Genomic DNA, 21,522 nt, shown 5'->3' on the forward strand with positions numbered 1-21,522 from the left:
TCCGAGTAGTAACATGCTAACTTGGCCACTCTAAGTATAATTTCACTCATTCTCTTACTAATTTGTTTTATCAGATATGAAGGATTTTAAACATCATTAGCTTTATTTTAATTCAGCAAGAATATTTACCAACTTATTTATGGGCACCAAATTGTGTCTATAACTTTCTGGTAGTTGCTGAAAAGCACTGAGTGACACTACATAACCTCGAATGTGAAATCTCCATTGAAAAATAAAATGAAACCAATATTTTCTATGAATTTTAGCCAGCTATTTAAAATAGTCAAAGAACTCTCTTTTATTTGCCTTCATCCATATCAGAGGTGAAATAAATCATCTTATTAGCCACTCGGCTTTATATATAAGTATGTGGTCTGGTGGTGTTAAGACATCTCAGTTCTTTATTAGATGTGAAACGTAAAGGCTAATTGGTCTAGTTGTGCAGTGGAATCCATCAATTAGAGTTCGGCCTTTCCTCCATCCAGCCGTCCTCTAAACAGACCCCTTGAAGTTGCCACATTATGATCACAAAAACTTGCTATAAATACCAATGTTAGGTGCAAATGAAGCTAAAAAGCTTCAAATTCAAGCCGCAGTGGCTGAGGGCAGACTCTTCTACCTGCATTTCATGGCTTGTTAGGGGAGCTCTCTGCAGGTATGCCAACCATCCTCCTCTGACAGACTTCCACAGAACTACAGAGCAGTCATAATGAGGAGAGAGAAAATGACTGTGTGTGTGCGTGCGCGCGCATGCGCTTCAGAGTCTTTTGAAAAAGAAAACATTTAAGTCCCTTGGGGATCACAAAACTCTTTTAATTTGCCTTTCATGACAACTAATTAGGAATTCCATTCAAAATCTTTGCTTTAAATAAGATAACTCATTATACAAAAAGGTCGTTCCTCCACCTCCGGAGAACTACTCCTAATTGGTTGAGACCACCACATTCTGCTGAAACATATCACGTGTGTGTTTTACATCCTGCTTGAAAAGGCCAACGCTTCCAAAGATTAACCTATCTTGGAATGACTGGATTCTGCCTCCGCTGCTTGCCTGCTCGCGTTAAAGCCCTGCTCAACTCATCACTGTAAAACACCAACGCTGACTTTAGTGTTTGCAGTCAGTCGCACATTCATTTTGTCCTGCACATGCCCCACTTGTTCAGGAGATGTCTCAACTGAGCCAGCATCAACTTTCAAAGAATTTGGTAGCAAATCAGACAATGTACAGTATATACAGTCAACTCTGCTGGCTATTTGCTCGTGATTGTGACCAAGCAATAGGTGATGTTCACCTAAAATTGATCAAAATTAGGGCTGAATTTTTTTTTAAACATTTGTTTACGAACATCGCTGTACCTTTAAAAATACAGTTAAGATTTTACAGATGAGCCTGCAAATGCGTAGAGTACATACAGTATAATTCTGATGACGGTGATGATGATGCTGTCGCATGGCAATCAAGTGTAAATCGATGAACATACACAGCAAAATATAAGCGTGACATTGATGGTGCGGGATTGGTGCAGACAGTGCCTAACTATATAAATTCCACTGCTTTGTAGGATGTTTGGCTCAACAATACTTGGCACTTTGTTGTCAAATGACCTGAAATGATTGAATCTACATAGTGACAACACGATTTGGCGGTCAAAGGCAAGTTTAGCGATGTTCCGCGAATCATTACAATACATTCTTTAGACCAGCGGTCACCGATGTGGTGCTGTTAGGCAGCAAAAACAGCTCACCAAAGATGGGGCATTGTGATTTTCTAGGAATGGTGTGTACACGTAGGTGATAATTTGCAAATGTAAACAGTTGCATATTGAGGAGTGTATTTATCTGTTTTCTAATCATTCACATGATCAGTGTTTTCAATGAACGTCATTAATTATTAATAACTAGGGCTGTCAACTAACAAAGATTTTTTTAATTGATTAACTCATCGATTATTCTATCGATTACTTGGATAATGCCTCCTCACCCTGCTTTGAGGAAGGAATTTTTGTGTCAATCGGTTGTTCTGGTCAACTTAGCCAAGAAAGCTGAGACTTTTTTTTTTTTTTTGCCCAGCCCAAATAAAAATGTATAATACATGATAAAGGTAATTTGAGCTAATTATTATTTCAAAAGTATGTATTAAATTGGTAGCCCTTTGCACCAATCAGCAACCAAGAAGTCGCTTTCAGCTTCAAAAAAAGTTGGTGACCCCTGCTTTTTGTGCCACATAAAAATACGTAAATAAATACATAAATAAATTCTTACTTTTTTTTGTCACGTGACGCAAATAAATGGCAAAAAAGCATTTTTTCCCCCGTAAAAAGCAGAGTTGAGGATCAAACAAACAATCCGTACAAAGGTTAATTTGTGAATGCCAAACCGCAAATATGTGGAGGTACACTGTAAAATGTTCAAACTGGACTTGGCACATTAATGCCCAAAGATGATGTCCTTGTAATACAATAGTGACTATTTGTTCAAAACCAACTAAAAATGCCTCAAAACTACTAAAATATTTGATCAAAATATATATCTTTTTTTTTTTTTTTTCAATTTTCTTAAAGCCTAGAGACTTTTTTTTTTTTTTTACCGCTCAACACACTTAGGTGTCAATTTGGGTAGAACAGAACCTCCCCATTTGCACCGTCCCTGCACAGTAAATTCTGTGGAGGAAATTTGACTATATTTAGGATAAGTTTGACTCTAATTAGAGTAGGACCAAATAGACTCCGTTTTAGAGTGATATTGACGGTTGGAAAAAAAAAGTCACTCAAGGGTTTAGGAACAAAGTCACGACTTTCATCTTAGGAGACTGCCACACTACCACCTAAGCTATGCCCCTCCTACAGTTTGTTTATATCCTAAAGGCATCGTTTTTGGTCTCGGAGTTACGAAGATTCAGGCTGACACGAGCAATATAGGCTACTAACACATGAGGACCTGCGTGGCTCAGAGAGTAGTTCAGCTGTATCCCAAGCAGGTAGTGAGTTCGTTCCTCAACCCTTGAGTGACTTTTATTTTTATTAATTTTTTCTCAATTCTTTATTTTACACTCTTCCAAAAGTAAATATCAGTACTCTAAAACTGAGTCTATTTGGTTACACTCTAAATATTCGAGTCAAATTTACTATACAGAATTTTCTGTGTTGGTGGAAAACAACGTGATAGGCGGGCAACCAGTTAACAGATCAATTTTCACTTAATTGTAGTCAAAAAAGTAATGAGGTCTGTCAGAAAAATTCCAGGACTTAAAACTTTAAATCAAAACTTCAAGTTTTCCCGCACTTTTCCAGCCTTCTCAGCCATGCCTTCTTGCACTCCTCGAGGGATTCTTCCAGGATCCTCTGCAGTGCCGTCATGACAGTCATCTTCAAGATGTCCACATTTTCAATGACCGCCTTGTTGGGAAAAAAGAAAAGAATCACACAGAGCCAAGTTGGGAGAGTAGGCTCCGTCATCCTCCGCAAGGAACTGTCAGATGCTCAGGGCAATGTGAGCAGGTGCATTTTCTTTAGAGCATCTAGCCAACAATGAAGCGGACAACATGTAGTTTGGAAGTGAATTGTTTTTTGTGTAACAAGTCTGGAAACTTTTCTGACACCTCATATGCATCGCCAAATCTCTTTTCATTGTCAAACAGGATACATTTTACCCGTCCAAGCAGAGCGACACAACTTATCCGTCCTCCGAAGGAATTAAAATGCTATTAGCAGCGTGTGCAGAGGCCTGTCATGGCTCTCTTCTCCCATCCATCCACTTCCTTTAAGATCATATCTTTCAACAATATGACAATATGTACTGTAACTTTTTCTTTTCCAAGCAGTCTGTCAGAGCATGTATTTTCCATTACAGTGATAGGATCCCATTTTCTGTGTTACCCTATTTAGACTTTACAGCTATCACCTCATCACAGAACATTTTTTGATATATTTAAGGATTTAAAAGAAAATGCGGAGCACTCCATGGATAAGTGGAGAAGTAAAATGATCACGTATGCATGACAAGACCTGCATTGGCCCTTTCAACGACTACTGATGAAATACATCTCTGAGTTGGTATACGGATTTTGTTTTAATTTGCATAAAAATTAGGAACGTGTGATAACACTTTTCTCAGACCGATAACAATACAAGTACTAGTACTCAAATCCTGAGTAGTCACCGATGCCAAGAACCGATACCACTAGTACATTTTCCCCAAAATACAATGACAAATAATTTTAAAGAAAGACATATATATATATATATATATATATATATATATATATATCATTAATTTTCTATTCTAATTTCTAATTAGTAGGGATGTAACGATACCCAAACATCACGATAAAATATTATCCCGATATTAAGGCCATGATATGATAATTATCACGATATTGTGGGGAGGATGGCAATACAAAAAAAAGTCACAATATTGTTAAAAAAAAAACAAAAAACAAAAAAAAAACTCATACTAAAAAAACACAATGTGCTTTTGTACAAAACAGCAATGAAAAATATAAAATATTATAAATACATATAAAAAATATTTAAATAAAATATATATATTGAGGCGCCTACTGCCCAGAGCCAGCTGAGATAGGCGCCAGCACCCCCCGCAACCCTTTTGAGGAATAAGCGGTCAAGGAAATGGATGGATGGATATATTGAGGCACTTACTTGCTAATGCAAGCACACATTGAGTTCATCCTCTGACCATTAGCGTGGCTTTTAAACGTATAAGGGCCAAAACATGCCTTTTGAAAATTAAATTGCAATAAATAAAACTAGCCACCAGAGGGTGCTAGAACTGCACAAATGTAAATTAACCCAACTTTTTTTTTTTTTAACAGATGTCCTGCTTTTAATATTATGGCATGACGACGACGTTATATTGTGGGAGATTTAATATCACAATATCACGATATTTCCGGTATCGTTACAGCCCTACTAATTAGTAGTTTCTGATCGTAAAGAGAGCGGCCGATGTTGCGATACCTGGAAATAAGGATGGTATCGGTTCACGCCCATCCCTAATAAAGATAATGATCACTTGTATTTCACATTAACACTATTATGGTTACTACATTGACACATTTGAGGTTCAAATTTTTAAATATTTAAAAATATTTGTAGCACTGCCAACCAATGGGAGACAAAGCATCACTTAATATGCTGAAATATGCAAATACTTAACATCTTAATGATGACCGAACTGATAACTAAAATAGCACCATAATTGCTGAATAATTTACGGTTAATTAGCTTTTTTTTTGATGAACTAATCAATCATTTGCAGCTCTCTTTTTGCACGCCTCATTGTGCACAGGGTACAATTGAAAGGAAATGGATGCACACTCTCAATATCCTCCTACACTTGATCCCAGTGGAACATCTGTTCTTTCCGTCACTCAGCCTTAATAGCAGAGGGGACACTTGCCTCTGATTGTGTGTTTTGTTAAAGGCCATTTTTGATCAATTAAAAGCCACGATGCGATGCGCCCTCTGCCTGTTCACGGGGAGTTAAAGGATCTTGATGAGACTCGCTCAGCCTTCCTGACACAAGGGGAGGGCGCTGGTCTTTCAAGGAGGTGGAAGCCGGCCCCGGGTGGGCTTTCTCCCAGGGGCCCCCAATAATTCCTCGCCGCAGCTGCAGCAAATATGAGCCGCATGCCATGGAGATGCTTTGGCAAATTAAATACTGTGCGTTGCAAAATGGGTGCATACAGCCGAAACAAAGTGCATTTGTCATCATTATCGTTCACATGTCTGACCTCAACATAGATTAAGGTGACCAGTTTTTAGAAACTAAAATCCGGGACACTAAAGTTTAGCTGAAAATCAAATAAATGTGATTCTCACCAGGAACTACTAATATTATGTATTATTATTATATTATGTATATATTATTTACAAATTTAATCACTAGTCAATCTGGTGGCTGTGTCATTACTTTGCTAATGCAGTTCAAAAGTGCTAAACAAGCAATGCACTCACCGTTTTGCTCGTATTGTGGCAAACTCGATTAACCACCCCCCCCCCCCCCCCACCCCCCAAAAAAAAAAAAGTGTATCCCCTACAACTTGAGTTGGCATGCAGCTGTTCTGATTATGGAGGGTCAAATAAATTATCAAATGTTTCCACATAACCCCCTCCAATTTGCTCACAAACCTGTCATTATTTGTGTGGAATCTGTGGATACTTGAGATGTCCTACTCGTGAGTGCCGAATGCGACTGACTATATTTCCCATAATTCTTAGACATGTAAGCAAGAAGTAGTTCTAGTTCCAGTGTGACGCAAATGGGAATGTGAAAGTAAATAGCTAAATTACTTTTAAATGGTTTATTTTATGAATTGCTATGATTGTGTGATTGATTAATCTCACAAGCCAGACTGATAATTGTGATTTACTCGATGGAGTTCTTCACATTATCAATCTGGAACTTAGCTCGGCAGATCCGTTCAAGAAAGGTGGGACTTGCTGTACAATACTTCAAGCTTATTGGACGATGCGGGCAACATCTTGTGCACGTTCGTTTTGACCAGTCACAGCAACGGATGAAAATGTCGTCTTAGGGCTCATCTTGTGGGGGGTGAGCACGGACATCTTTACTAGAACATAATGCATGAAGCGCCTCACACTGTTCAACATTCAACAAGGAAACAGTGAGTAATTCTGTGAGAACAGAATTAATTGCAGCGTCCATTCGTCTGTTAGGTTTGTTTTTTCCCCTGGCGGTGGCGCTTCCTGATTTCATCACAGCTGCATGCCCCGCCCTAAACAACGCCTGATTGGTCTGACCTAAAAATGTTTGATTGCGAACGGATCAGCGGGAGCAGTACAAGATGTATTTTTGTAGTATTTATGAACACACACCGCCAGAATTCAGCTTGCTTGCAAGGTTAGTGATTGATGATTGATGTGTGGTTGACTTAAACTATGGAGGACAAAAAACGCCAACATTTAAAATAAGTAAATGTATGAATGAATAAATAAAATTGAAAATAGAAATGGATACAAAAAAAAAATACAAAAATTTAAAAAAATAAAATATAAATTACATATATATATATATATATATATATATATATATATATATATATATATATATATATATATATATATATATATATATATGTATGTATGTATGTAAAAAAATGAGATTCATAAAATAAAATAAATACAAAAATAAATATATAAATAGAATTTAATGTCAATCAATGAATAAAAATGCTCTGCTCTCATATTTATTTATTTCATGCTGCAGACGCTGTCAGCATGAAATCCGTCATGAAATGTTATTCAAATGAGTGGGCGGTCCTCAGCATCTCACAACTGAAACCGTCTCAGTTAAACCGGGACATCTGGTAAGCCAATCGTATATGAGACGTCAACCACACATTGATTACCCGACCACCCCCCGCAACCCATTTTATATGATGAGTAAACACATTGCAAAACCAAAGTGCCAATATTGCGACTGCCATTCTACAAGCAATTTGAACCTTTTAAGTTTTTGTCCTTGCAGTCAAAGGTACTGTACATCTATGGCAGTACCCAATCAAATCCATCCGCGGACCTGAGTGTCTGCTCCCAGCGTTAATGGGGAGCTCATGCAGATGTCTTGCCATTGTGCGCATGAATCAGCCCCTTTCAATGGGCTTCTGTCATTGCTGTAATTGAGCCCATGGACACGTTTCTCCACTGCCAAGACAAAAACACGAGACATCTGTTAATAATATCTGCTGCAAAACACATGGCGCTTGAAAGCAGCCTGATGAGTACGTTTGCAAAGATAAGTCAAATAAAGAGTACTGATTCACCGGGTGATTCATGTTCCCATCCTTGGTTGGGGCGCGTGTGAGCTCCGAGTCAAAGAACAGAAATGCGTGAACACACGGAGGCAATCACACTGACACACACTATTAAATTAGGCGGTTTCTCACAGAGCCCAAGTCAATATTACATTTCATACTTAGCTTTTTTTTTTTTTTTTTTTTTCCGAACGCAACCCTGTGAGAGCCCTCTATGTCGCTGTACTGCACAGCTACATTTCCAGATGGTGCCGTATGAATGCCGGGGTCTGTTAGGTGATTTCTGGGACTGTATGCATGCTATGATTACAACATAATTAACACCCACAGTAAGTGGGAGCGAGCAGACAGCGCTTGTGCGGATGAGGAGGGGACTGTTCATTAACAAGATGCACTCTCTCAAACTTTGCAGCTTGCTGTGGCTAATAAGCCCCGGTGAAACGGAGCCCAGCCGTCCCTCGCATTGACCCTGGCACTGCCTGGGATAAGGGAAGGTTTTGTCTCCTGGAATAATTGCTCTTTTCACATGTTACAAGTGTCCTGACCCCCACTGTCTGCAGCCACTTTTCCTACCATAATTACTCCTGATCCGCTCCAAATGAGTCAGCCGCATTAGAGCTGCAATAACACTGGCCCGGCTTCAAGCGCGGCATGGGGAGTCTCAGCAGAGCAGCCTGGAACAGGACTGCCTTTTCTCCCGGCCCACGGTCATTTCCATCACGTCAGAGGTGCTTTTCTTACACTTGAAGTCAGCACGAAGGCCCTGGGCCCTTTTTCTAAGGCTTACAGGCGGCATTGTTACCTCCCGGTGTTCACGCCACACTGTGGTTTGGCTGCTAACTCCGTCCCAATTAACGGGAAAACTTCATTAGGGTGTTTTTTTTTTCTCCACACTTTTCAGCCCCCTATTATTTTTAATTTATTCACATGGGGTTAATTAAAAGAAATGTATCACAGAGATATGCAACAGCTTTCTAATTAAATTCATTGCGGCTTTTTTTTTAACACGTGAAACTGGCAGTTTCTAAATTGTAACAGAAGGGGACTTGTTCCTTGCTCACTAGAAGGGGAAGATTATGGCTCAGCAAGGTAAGCCGTCAGGAAATAAGAGTGAGAGAATGCGAGATGGCTCGAGAAGAAGCTGAGAAAGGGAAGAAAGGATGGCAAACATTTTCAGTACATATCTCTCAGCAGATAAATCATAAACTCTTGAAAGATAGAGACAGTCACTGGTGGAAAAGACCGCTGAGAATTGAGTTTGCATCTTGCAAATCAAGTGTGTTGATTTTGGTCATGATCTGCAATTTCTGTCGCAATTTTGCATGACGCTGATGACGTCATCAGTAATATACTACGCAACATTCCGAAAGGTTCCAGGACTGGCATCACAAGATATCAGGTATTGCTTTGAGATACAAGCCTGTGACCTCAATTTTTCAAGATACGAGCCATTGTTTAGACCATTTTTTTTTTCTCCACATTGTGCAAATAAAACAGTATTGCTTTGATTTAGACACATCCCTTTAGCTTAATGCTAATAAACTATACAAAACACCATAAATGGGTGTCATGTTGTTATAAACCTTTAACGAGGTATGCACACCAGGAGGCACAACACAATATTCATTGAAGTTGAAAAATGTGAACCAAAAATGGTTTCATTCATTGCTTTCTAATTAATGAAGTCATTATTGTATGTTTTTATTAGGGATGGCTGAGTATTGATAACGGTAGTGGGACTCACGACAGTATCGACTGCACTCTTGTGGAAGTAGATATTAGAAGAATAGAAAACTCGTTAATTCAAGCAAATTTAAGAAAAATGCTGTATTGAACATATACTGTATAGGTTTTTCTTTAAAGTAATTGTTTTGGGGGTTTTTTGTGGGGGAGGGGGGACTTTTATGTTATAAAAATATTAGTGGTAGGCTATCAGTACTTGCGATCACCAATAACTACTCAAGAGTTGATTACTCGTACTGGCATGAGTCTGGAAAAAGCAGTATTGAACATTCCTAGTTTTTATAAAGTACAATATTATAGAATATTATTTTCTTCTCATTTAAAAAACAAAAAACAAAAAAAAAACAGCATGTTTTTTGGGGTGAGGCCAGAACAGATTAATTAATTTCCAATCATTTCAATGGAGAAAGTTTTGCAGCACAAGTGTTTTGAGTTACACAATGAACTAAATTCATATTTCAAGGCACTACTGTATTTCAAGTCCAAACTACAAAAGAGTAATCAATCTGCCACACCTTCACACACTCATTGAAGTACTCATCTGGGATCCATCATAATGTCGCCCATATCTTCAAAACGGGCTCCCTTGATCACCTCGTGAGCTTTGGAAGAGAAAAAAAAAAAAAAAAAAAATTGCACTGAGCCAAGTTGGGTAAGAAAGGAGGTTGCTCCAGCACAGAGATGTTCTTCTTCTTCTTCTTCTATGAGTAGCCACGAGTTATCTTGCCACCTTTCTTCTCGCGCCCAGAACAAAGCAAACACCAAACAATCTCTTTGAAGGACTCCCGTCCTGGAACTTTTCTGACACCACCTCGCGCACTACAGCAACTACACACACAACTCTGCCAAAACATTTTAAAAGTTGAGACCACAATTGACTGGGGCCAAACATTTTTTAGTCCACATTAAAAATGCATTTAGGGAGGAATTAAATGGATCCTTCGAAAGTTTTGTGTCACTCACGAGGTCGGGAAGTAGTGTTCAAAATCCTCCCCACTTCCCAGCAATTACTGCACACTTATTATTGCTAAGGAAATGCTAGGAGACAGGTGTGTCATTCAGGGTCCTCAATGTGTCAAAAATGGGTTAGGGGGGGAGAAGGAACACCACATCGCAGTGCACAGGGAGGCTCTTTAATCCTGAATAATTCAGATTCCCCACAGGGGGCAGTTATTTAACTGCACGGGCTTCTAATGTCATTGGAACACGTACTTGCACACCTGATGGGGTAAATAATGAGAGAGCTCGCTTGAGCGAACATTCAGCAAGATGTTCGTGAATGTAAGGGGGACTTCGCATTAGATGGTAGTCAGTCCCCCTCTAAATCACGACCTTGTCTTAAATTTGTACACTGTAACAGTAGGCAGCATGATATCCTATACAAAAGTTCTGCTTTTGCTATAATAATGCTTATTTGTGAGGATGTGGTCATCAGGGGTGTGGGTAGAGCGAAGTGTTCGGGGTCTGTGTATTGAAATCAGGGAGAAAAATGTTTTGCACAGTCATCTACTGCCATGCAATTTTAGCAGAGATCAGCGAGTAGGCTACCGATATCGGAATTGGGCTGATTTCAGCTTTATTTCAAGGTATCGAGTACTCACAAAGGTTGCCGATACCAGTCAGTGGCGCCCTCTTGTGGCCGTTTTACTATCAAGGAGTAAATGGCATGCATGGCTGACAAAGTTTTTCTAAGCGAACCACATCCATGTCAATACTCTCATATGCCCATTAAGATGCAATTTCTGTATTGTTTAGAGTGCATTATTAGTGTGTTGTTACCAAAATGTATATGTTTATTTGCTAACTCAATTGAGTGGTGTGATGACTTTGTCAATTAAGGTATTTCATGCATAAATTTACGCACTCCGCTGCTTTCATCAACTCACGAAAATAGAATGTTGTTATTATTCAATGCATTAATAAGGTTTATTTTTCCTGTTGAATGCAGTCCAGGCAACAGAGCACTTTTACTTACTTGTGTCTGTTATACACAATGCTGTACTCACTCTACTTTTTGTACTTCTATGTACCCATATTAATAATACAAATGAATGTTGTTGTATTTTTTTCATCCATTTAACATTATTATTATGTATATATATATTTTTAATAGGTAGAAACAATTTTCATTTATCAACATTGGCTGCGAAGAAATACTTAGATTGCGATAAATGTTTCAGTTTTGTTGCTCAGCCCTTTTTTCCAACTTGATAGCATAATGCGTAACAGTTAATTGAAACTGTATTGTTCTGTAAATTTTACTTATTTTGAACAAAGACTAAAAGGCAGTGAGTTGTCAGTTTTATTTTGCACTGTTGTCATTTTATTACGAATGCATCCTAAATCATAAAAAGTTGTATGGCGTTAGAATCATGTCAAAACCCCGTAAACACAAAAAACGTGATCTACGTACACAAAACCTGATCTATGTACACAAAACCTGTTCTACGTACACACAATGTGTGATCTACGTACACAAAACATGTGTTTTACGTACACAAACCTGTGTTCTACATACACAAAACCTGATCTACGTACACAAAACTTGATCGACGTACACAAAGAACAAAAAAAAATGTTTTGTGTACATAAAAAGCAATTCTACAACTACGGATACAAGTCGCGTGACTTTTGGCAGTGATATTCTGCCTAGCAGTTCTACGTGCCGAAAACTAAAGATCCACACGCGCAAAGCCAGTAAACTTTACAGCAGGGGGCGCTGCTGAATCAGCGACGTATTGAGAGAGCGTTTGGCCAACTCGTTGAAGAACTACTATGCTGTGATTGGTCAACTGCTGGTCACATGACATATGGACACCTGAGATTACGCGTTTTGTGTACGTAGAACAGGTTTTGTGTATGTTGATCAGGTTTTGTGTACGTAGATCACGTTTTTTGTGTTTACGGGGTTTTGGCATGATTCAAGAGTTGTTTGTACTTTATTTTGAGCTTAAAACTCTATTGCAATGTGACAGTTCTGCCTTTTGTTAGAAAAAAGACCCAGTCCAGATAATCAGGTAATGGATGGATGCATGGTTTCAAAAAAAAAAAAGTATTACAAGTACGAGTGATATTGATTACTTTGTATCAGCAAGTACTCAAAAGTTGAGTACTTGTACTTATTGGTCTGAAGAAAAGTCCTGTCATCCAAGGGCTGTTTGATATAAGTTCAGTGTCAGATCGACTGAGAATATACACATGTACTGTTCCTCCTATATAGAAGGGAAATATACTCAGTCCAAATAATGTAAAGTTGCTCTCTGATCAAATCACGATAATACAATGACAGCCAATTGTCTGTATCAAATCCAAAACATTCTAACCAAATAAAAACAGAGAGACAAATTTCGAGTAGTGTGTGTTGTGTGGTCATTTGCATACACATTTGTAGTAGCAAATATAATGTGTTTAAGCGTTGATTAAATCAGCAACTTCAATATCCGAACCGTGGTAGACGAGCTTTAATAGGGTCAAAACTTACATCTTAATCACCGTTTTTAATTCGATGTTTGAGATTTGATTTAGTGAAGGTCATCCTATGAGAGATTACTTCTCAGCATGTTTGCTTTTATATCAGCCAAGGCACCCAAGGGTGGCGTATTTACCAAGAAGATGGCTGTATGATTTAATAAAAGTAGGGATCCCACAGTGTTCATCACTTTAATTCTCATTAGAAATAAACTTTAAATGAGCCGTCCTTCATTTGAATAAATGAATATGTCTTTTTTTTTTTCTTTTTTTTTTTGTCTAAAGACTGAGATGGAAAGGTCATTTGAAGTTGGAATTTAACTACAAGGATTACAAGGGTGGTGTAGTGGCATGTTTGCCTGACATGGAGACCAATCAAGGCTGAAGTCAGCTGGGATAGATTCTAACTCTAGATGACCCTCAATAACATATGTAAGTGGTATAGAAAATGGATGGATGGATGGATGGATGGATGGATGGATGGATGAAAAAAAAGAATGTAATGAAATTGATGTAGCAGTCAGTGCATGCAAACAGACAAATAAGTCCTTTTACGCTGCCTGCTAGATTGTAAAGTCTAGACTTTTTCCCTTTTTCTCCTTGATGCTGTTTGGTTTCAAAGGCACTGTCATGACAAGATCATCCCGTCCCACCAGTATGTGGGCTTTGGTGGAATTATTACAACTGTGGCCAAGGCACCTGTGTAAAAAGTAATACCAGAAAGGCGACAATGGGGTGTCAACTTTCATAATCGCCACTCGTCTCCCACCGTATATTGTATGTCACATCAGATGGCCATACTGTTGTTGTTCACATGTGATTGGCTGACTTTGGGATGCCGTGCTGCTAATAGTGACTTTTCAATTTGATAACTTTGTTCATAAATTTGATAACAAAAATAAATAAATAAATAAATAAATAAATTATATATATATATATATATATATATATATATAAGATTTTAACTTATTTCAGAAAAAATATAAATGTTTCAGCTTGACTTACTCAATCACCTAAGAAATAATTAACATGTGTTTTACGTAACTGAACGAGCAAACTCTTAAACGGACCACTATTTTTCTATTAAAAAAAAAAAAAAAAAAAAAAAAAAAAAAAAAAGAGAACGTTTACATTCATTTCACTGATAAACCTCACTGAGTCTGTCCCCCCAAAAAGTTAAGTATTTAAATAAATAAATAAATAAATAAATAAATAAATAAATAAATAAATAAATAAATAAATAAATTAATTAATTAATTAAAGCAAACATTTTAAAACAGTATTCTGATTCATATTGTATTTGTGAAATATGAACTAAGCAGCAAAAAACACCAGATTTTTCCCATCTCAAGGGGCGGCCATTTTGCCACTTGCTGTCGACTAAGTTTGGTCATTTGGCGTTCACAGGCTGAGCCTTGATTGGTCGCTACCTGAGCCCTGAACAACTGTGAGGTCATTTTCTGTTGACAGCAAGTGACAAAATGGCTGCTCCCATAGATGTGTGGGAAAAAAAAAAAAAACAGGTGTTTTTTGCTGCTTAGTTTATGGGCCACAAACACACAGGGGCTGCATAGAACAAATTATTGTAAAGAAAATTTTGGTATAGACTTCCTCATTAAGAAAAATATATATCAAGAATTTTCATGGGGTCCAAAACGTCATTAATAAAGGAATGCCTAATGTGTATTTTGGGCGATCTCTGTTCTTAGACGGCAGCTAAACATCGAACATAAATAAACCATAAGAGAAATACACTTACAACACGATTGATTTACGGATAGAAATATCAGCAAAGTCAGTCAACACTTAAACTGTGGAAAAGTCATGCTAAAGCGACACAATGCCTATCTCCATCAGTAATAATAACGTTCTCCCAGGTTCTGTACATGGTTGTCTCACTGCCTGTTGTTCCATAATTAAGAAATAATTTGGTGCTTCTTTTGGTTTCTTTTTTTTTTCTTTTTTTTTTTTTCTCTTCGTCGTTTTCAAGACAACAGCTTGCAGGAGGAATAATCATCATGACACTATGTAATTTCTACGGGCTGAAAAAACAGTCAATGCAGAGAGTGAAACAAGTGATTTGCTCAAGAGTATGTACTTGCTATAAATGCAGTACTAATTATTTTCCATGCTAACAGCAAGTGGCAGACACTACAAGTAAACAAGTTTAAATTACAGGAAGCGATCCATACTGCTGGGCTACCTGATATTGATAAATAACACAAACGAACAATGGATGACTCACACATTTTTAGTGGGGGATTTTCTGCTTGCGCAACATCGACATTCCTCCTGAGCGTGTCTGTGTTTGTTTCGCTCAAGCTGTAATACATCTGGCACCTACAACGTGCTTTAATTGTGCTTTAAAAGTAAGGAGTCAACTCCCCGTGTCAGCAACATCCACCAAGCGCACACAGAAGGGAATATGAGGTTTGTTTGTGTGCGACATTACGCAAACACGACTCAACATATTTCGATTAAACTTGGAGGAGGCGAGTGGCCAAGCCAAGATAGAAACCATTACTGTGTTGCCTTGAAATATAAACTCAAAACACGCACATCTTCAATGATCTTTTTCCATTTAAATGAACGGTAATGCCATTAATCAATTCCAGACACCCCCCACATTTTGTTTGTGTCTTTTTAATAAGGAAAAACATAACTCTCTAATATTGTATTTTATAAAAACAGAGTAACAGAACGCAAACACTTTTTTGTGCATCATAATTTAATGCTGCAATCCAATTCAATGTGCTGCTCCATCTGGTCTACCCATTTTGGCCACCAGGAGGCAGTCTAATAGAGTCATGCAGACACAAATGAAGAAGAGTAATACTTCTTCTACTGTTACATTGACTCAGTAAGATGTGCTTCAATATTAGTCATTTCTTGTAAAAGATTAAGAATGTATGTATAAATATGAGAATATATTAGTTTTGTTATATTAACGATCAAAATATGTTCCACCATTCCATAACTATCGATGTTAACTGTCAATGACATTTTGCTTTGTTTGTTAGCATTAATATAATCTCACTAACCTATGTGGTCATTTTAAATCAAAAATGTGCAATTATCTTTGCTTTATTTTTAGTTTGAGAAGAAACTTCAACTGCGAGGGGCAGCTTGAAGATTTTTTTTTGTTTAAAGAATTGTTCAATATTTGCTTCATAACTGCTGTCTGTTGTGAAGTATGAAGAAGAATCGTCTTTATTTTCCAAGTACACACACGTGACCTCTGCATTTGACCCATCACAGTAGTTGAAACATCAAGCACACATTGTTAAATTTGAATTCAGCTCACTGCCCAATACAGAACTTTAATAAGTTTATGTTAGAAAGTCAAGAGGAAAAATAAATAAATAAATAAATAAATAAATAAATAAATAAATGAATAATTGGCCGAATGATTGGTTATATCTAGAAAAACATTAGTCAGGTCACTCGTCTCTCAATAATATGTTTTTAATTTTGTCTTCTTTGTCATCTTCTTCAGCTGATTAACAGTTATCAACAACTCACTAAAGTAAATTATCGCCACCTAGAGGTCTATCATGGAATATTATTGACTGCAACTTCCACTTCCAGAGAAAATATTGAAATGACTAATAGTGTACTTTATTGTTTCTCTTGCATACAATCAATGGTGGTTTTAGGTATGTGCGACCACACGGCGCCATTTTGAGGAGGGAAGTGAAGGGTATTGAATTGGTAGTTGGGGGCATCATTCAAGCTGCATACAATACATACTAGCTGGAAGATGGGAAACATGTCCCTACCTGCCAATATAGTCCAGTGTACTGAGTGCACTTATTTACTCCTGAGGTCATCAAACCTCCGACTCGGCCTGCTGAAACTGTCACGACAATCACGCACCAGTGCAATATAAACCCTGGACAGTGACATGAATTGCAATGGTTGGACGAAACAGAAGGTTGGACAATGGCTGCCGAAGAGATCATGTGTCCCTTGCTACACACTGATGACAGCAGGCCTAACATCCAGCCTGAGGCAATAATAAACTGGATGCTCTTACAGCTCAAGAGTGCATAATTGAGTTTTTGCATCTTGCTGATGAGCACCTCCGTTTGCATCTGAGGCGAGCGAGCGGGCGGGCTCACTCGCTAACACGTGTCTCAATTGAGACGCTCTAAATTCTTCCAAGATTGTGGGAAATGAATGATACACATCTCGCACACTTGAAAACGTGAAACAATCACAAATGATGGGGATCAAGTGGTTTAATGGTGACAGAGGAAATTACCCCCAGTGAGAATTCAGCGGAATTAAACACATACTGCTCACGAAAGGGTGCACGTGTGATTTCCTGACAACAGCTTCAGGATATTAGTGGCAGTCAAAACACTCACTTGCAATGGGAGTGGAGAAAAGGCTATTATGACATGAAATAAATAAGATAGTTTGCCTTCATGAATAATTGTGCACTAAAGAGTTAACCTAAAATGCGATGCACTTTGTTGAAGGGAAGAAAAAGAAAAAAAAACACGCCTGGTGACTTGCGTGTTTGTAATATTGTTCAAGCCCCAGAGCTCACAAACCTGATGTACTGTAATTTTAATATTTGAAATGGGCAAGTTTAATTTTGAAGTAAGCGCGAACCAATAAGCTGAGAAAATAGCAAACACCAGCAAGCAAATTACATTCCTGTGGAAAAGTGAAAAGACTTAAGGAACATATAAAAGTAATCTCCAACTGGAAATTAGAAATCAACCCCAAGAAACCAAATAACAGAAAAGAAATATTACTGTCCACTTTCTGAATCAATATAACATCGCTACAAGACAGTATTACCATGGTAACACCGGTAAAGAATGAAGCAATTCTTATTATTTCAAAATAAAAATGTGAGCCTGGAGCCCAAGGTTTATTACAGCAGCTGACAGATCACCAGTCTGTGTTCATCTGAAGGATTGCTTTTCAATCACACACTTTATGAGTGTACACATTTTCCAGGACAGCGTGATAAGGGAGCCGTAAATTAACCAGCGCGAGGGAACCAGAAACTTATCAGTCGCTGGAGGATTTGGCTTCTGCTTAAGGTCAGTCTACACTTAATGTGCAGCTGTGACAGAGCGAATGAATATTTAGGCACATGAGTGCATTAGGCAATTTCAGAGAAGTAAACATGAAGATGTACTGTCATGTTTACGGGCAAATTTGACGCCTTGCTCAAAGGCACATCAAGTTCCTACACCGATCAGGAGAATTGAACCTATTCAGTCGTGGGCCAAACTTGCAAAAACTCGGCCGCTGCCCTCGACGCTGACTCAACTCTCAGAATAATGTACACATTGCTTCAGATTGAGTTTGGGAATTGTGTGGACAAGAAAGGCAGCATGAGCAGGTGCTATACTGGGAAGTCCGGGAGGTGGTGATTCTCAACTGGTGGCTCGCAATTTAACAGCCTCTCACAAAAAACAAAACACAAAAAAAACACATGCATTGGTACCATTCGAATTCAGACTCTTAAACATGTTCCAGTTGCACTTGTCTGCCTCCTTCGTTTCCCATTATGGAGACAAACTATTGATGTTGCACTTTCCAAAAAGGAAGAAATCAGTGCAAAGATACATGTAAAAATAAGTGAACGCATTTTAACGCTTTACTATATACATTTTTATCAACACAGTTATCATGTTCAACCTCGGTTTCCTACATAAGATGCTTTCAATGAGGAAGAAGGTGTAGTTAAGTTTTTAAACTTTTAAGCAATACATTTTCATTATTGTTTTTAACTTTAAAAGTTCCAATGTGACAACAGTCGAGAACCACTGCAACATTTATCAACGTCAAAGTCAGTTGAGTGACATCTGTCAAACAAGCACCCCCACTCCTCTCTATGCGCCACAAAAGGAATATGAAGCTCCATGCAGAAAAACCCATTTGTAATTAAGAACCCATTAAAGGCTGTCATTATGCGGCCACCCAAAACTGCCCCCTTCCTTGCGCAAGCGCTGAGCGGATACATTAGGCGAGAAGGTTGAATTGACAAGCCTATAACTTTACAGCCAATAAACGTTAAGAGGCGCCGTAATGAGCCAGACCGGATCGGAGCAGCTCTTGTTGCCAAGCGGGCCGAACTGCGGGAGGCGCTGGCCGGGTCCAGCAAATAAAGGGTGAAGCTTTTAGGCAATGAGCAGCAGGTGATCTCAGCTTTTCTGCAAGTCCTAATGCTCCTAAAAGCCACTCTCCCTGGTTCTGTAATTGGGCATCAGTAGTTAATGTAGTATTGACTGCATTACATGCTCTTGTGCATCCTTTCCCACTAATGCCATTTGCATCACCTTGTACATTTACCATATTGCTTAGCCAATAACTGTTAAAAGCAATCCGGATCATGAATCATATAAGGAACTTTTAGACGGACTGACATTCAAAGCAGACTACTTACAGTTCAGTTATTTTGGGTACATTAGCGGCAGGACGCGGTTGTCGCCAGAGAGGCCAATTTATGTTTTTGCCACAAAATCTAATGGTTTTGTGATGCTTAAGTGAAAGGATGTGCTGCTAAGAGATGGGAAATATCCATTTTCAAACATAAATAATGGGCTCCAAATGCATCCATTACTCGCTGAGGGAGAGCCATGAAAGGTGCAGCTTGATAGTGAAATAACACAAATTGTTGTGTATTTATGGTGCTTATCAGCAGGTGGCCAGCAAAACAAGCTTGGGGAGACTCTTTAAAAGTGTCACCAGAACGAAAACTTAGCCTCATACCTCAAAGTGCTCTTCCCAAAGCCCATATATGGCGTCTGCTTGAATATTAAAAGCATAACACATTAATGGATTTAATGCATTCACAGTACACTGAGCATCATTTAGACCTGTGGACCAGCATGTGATAAATGCACTGCACGTCTCCACGTCAGCTTGAATCCAAAATGGAACGTCATTAGAGAGGCGAGTTTGATTTAAATTAAAATTAATTAGATTGCCTCGCCCATTAACCCAAATACATTGAAATAGATAAGTAATGCAAGTGGCCCTATTTGGATGGGAAAAGTGAGTCAAGGCTGCGCGGCGTTATCCATAATTTGCAATCAAGTTAAAAGCACTCTGCTGTCATGTGCCATCCCGGGGAGGTTGTCAGAGGCTGGCTGCCTCTTAACAACTTCACCCAGGCAAAAAGCACTTAGCAGGAGACTTCAAGCTCTGCACATCAAGTGTAAATAAACATTCCATTCTCTTTGTGCATTTGAGAGAGGAGCTCGACGTGGGTGCACCTCAACTTCAGGATGCAGGAGGGGGTTTACACACAAGCACCAACCTTATCGTAGTATTAAAAAAAAAATGAAATGAAATTAAGGATACTTGGTGTGGTTCGCTGCTCAGTGTTCCGAGTGTGCTCTGAATGTGTTCCGAAGATGTGAGCGGTTACTAGTGCGAGCGTCCAGGATGTGACATCCAATAGGCGGGGATGTTACTCACCCTCTTCCTTGTCCAGCACCATCGTCCTGAGGAACGACGAGTCCTTCCCCGGCCGATCCGTCCTTGGCTCCAGGAGGCTGCGCGGCTCGCTCCGCTCGGAGCTTCTTACCGGGATCGTCTTGATGTCGTTGTGCACGGAGCGGGCTCGACGGCAAAACCTTGAATAAACCAAGCGCCTTTCTCTAAAAATAAGAACGATAGTTACGACGCTGACTGCCGTGGCCGGATGCGCGTCTCCCCACTTGAGCTGCAGCCCAAATAAATAAGCCCAAAGCGCTTTGAATGACTTCCATGCGAATAAAAAGAGGCGAATAAGGTGGCGTGAATCTCGACTAAATGTGCCGTGCGGTGCGCGCTTGAAGGCGGATGAGGCGCACGCCGAGCATGGGCTGAGCTCTTCTCTTCTCCTGGATGTTAATATGCTTCCCCTCGCGCTCTCATTTGCTCCGAGACGACAACTACATTCAAACAAATCCAATTGCAAATGTGACAAAGTGCTCCCGCCGCCCGTGTACACCGCGTCTGTGCGCGCCCCGCTCCGCTCTGAGCAATAAATGCGCCGCGCACGCTTCTTTGCAGCGACCCAAGGATTCCCCTGTTAATTAAATCAATTCATTATGCTCAGATCTGATTAGCAGCCCTTCCCCCCTCTTTGAATCAATTATTCAATACACAAACATAATTGCTTGTGCCAGAGGTGTCTAAGTATTAGCTTATTTAACTCCAAGGACACTAATTACCCCTAGGGCAAGGGAACTTTTCTCATTAATTCTGACAAAACACAAAAGCACAGCTAAGGGAAAGAGAAAGTGTGTGTGCGCGCGCGCGCGTGATGGAGAGCACGCACACGCACGTAAGGTTGTATTGATGCGCGGGTGCACGCGCGCGCGTACGTCAAGGAGAGAGAAAAAGGGGGAGAGAGAGAGCCAGAAAGAGATGTTGCTCAATACTACACAATGAAATGCTTTCATTATGCTCTTCTCCTTATTTTTCTTGCAGGAGTAGAAATAAAGTGTCTAATTGTGGTCTACTTAGCAGTTAATTAGCGTCGGACACACTTTTATCAT

At 39.1% G+C, this 21,522-nt stretch overlaps 1 protein-coding gene across 1 annotated transcript in view; it reads right to left on the reverse strand.

The window, feature by feature from the left end:
- Positions 1 to 21,208, reverse strand: part of lmo1 (LIM domain only 1) — a 39,284-nt gene extending 18,076 nt beyond the window's left edge. The window contains exon 1 of the mRNA XM_077518969.1: positions 20,456 to 21,208. Coding sequence (XP_077375095.1) covers positions 20,456 to 20,477 — 22 coding nt within the window. The 5' untranslated portion in view covers positions 20,478 to 21,208. The remainder of the gene's footprint in view (positions 1 to 20,455) is intronic.
- Positions 21,209 to 21,522: the final 314 nt, after the last annotated feature.

The sequence above is a fragment of the Festucalex cinctus genome, chromosome 4 (assembly GCF_051991245.1).
Source record: "Festucalex cinctus isolate MCC-2025b chromosome 4, RoL_Fcin_1.0, whole genome shotgun sequence".
NCBI lineage: Eukaryota > Metazoa > Chordata > Actinopteri > Syngnathiformes > Syngnathidae > Festucalex > Festucalex cinctus.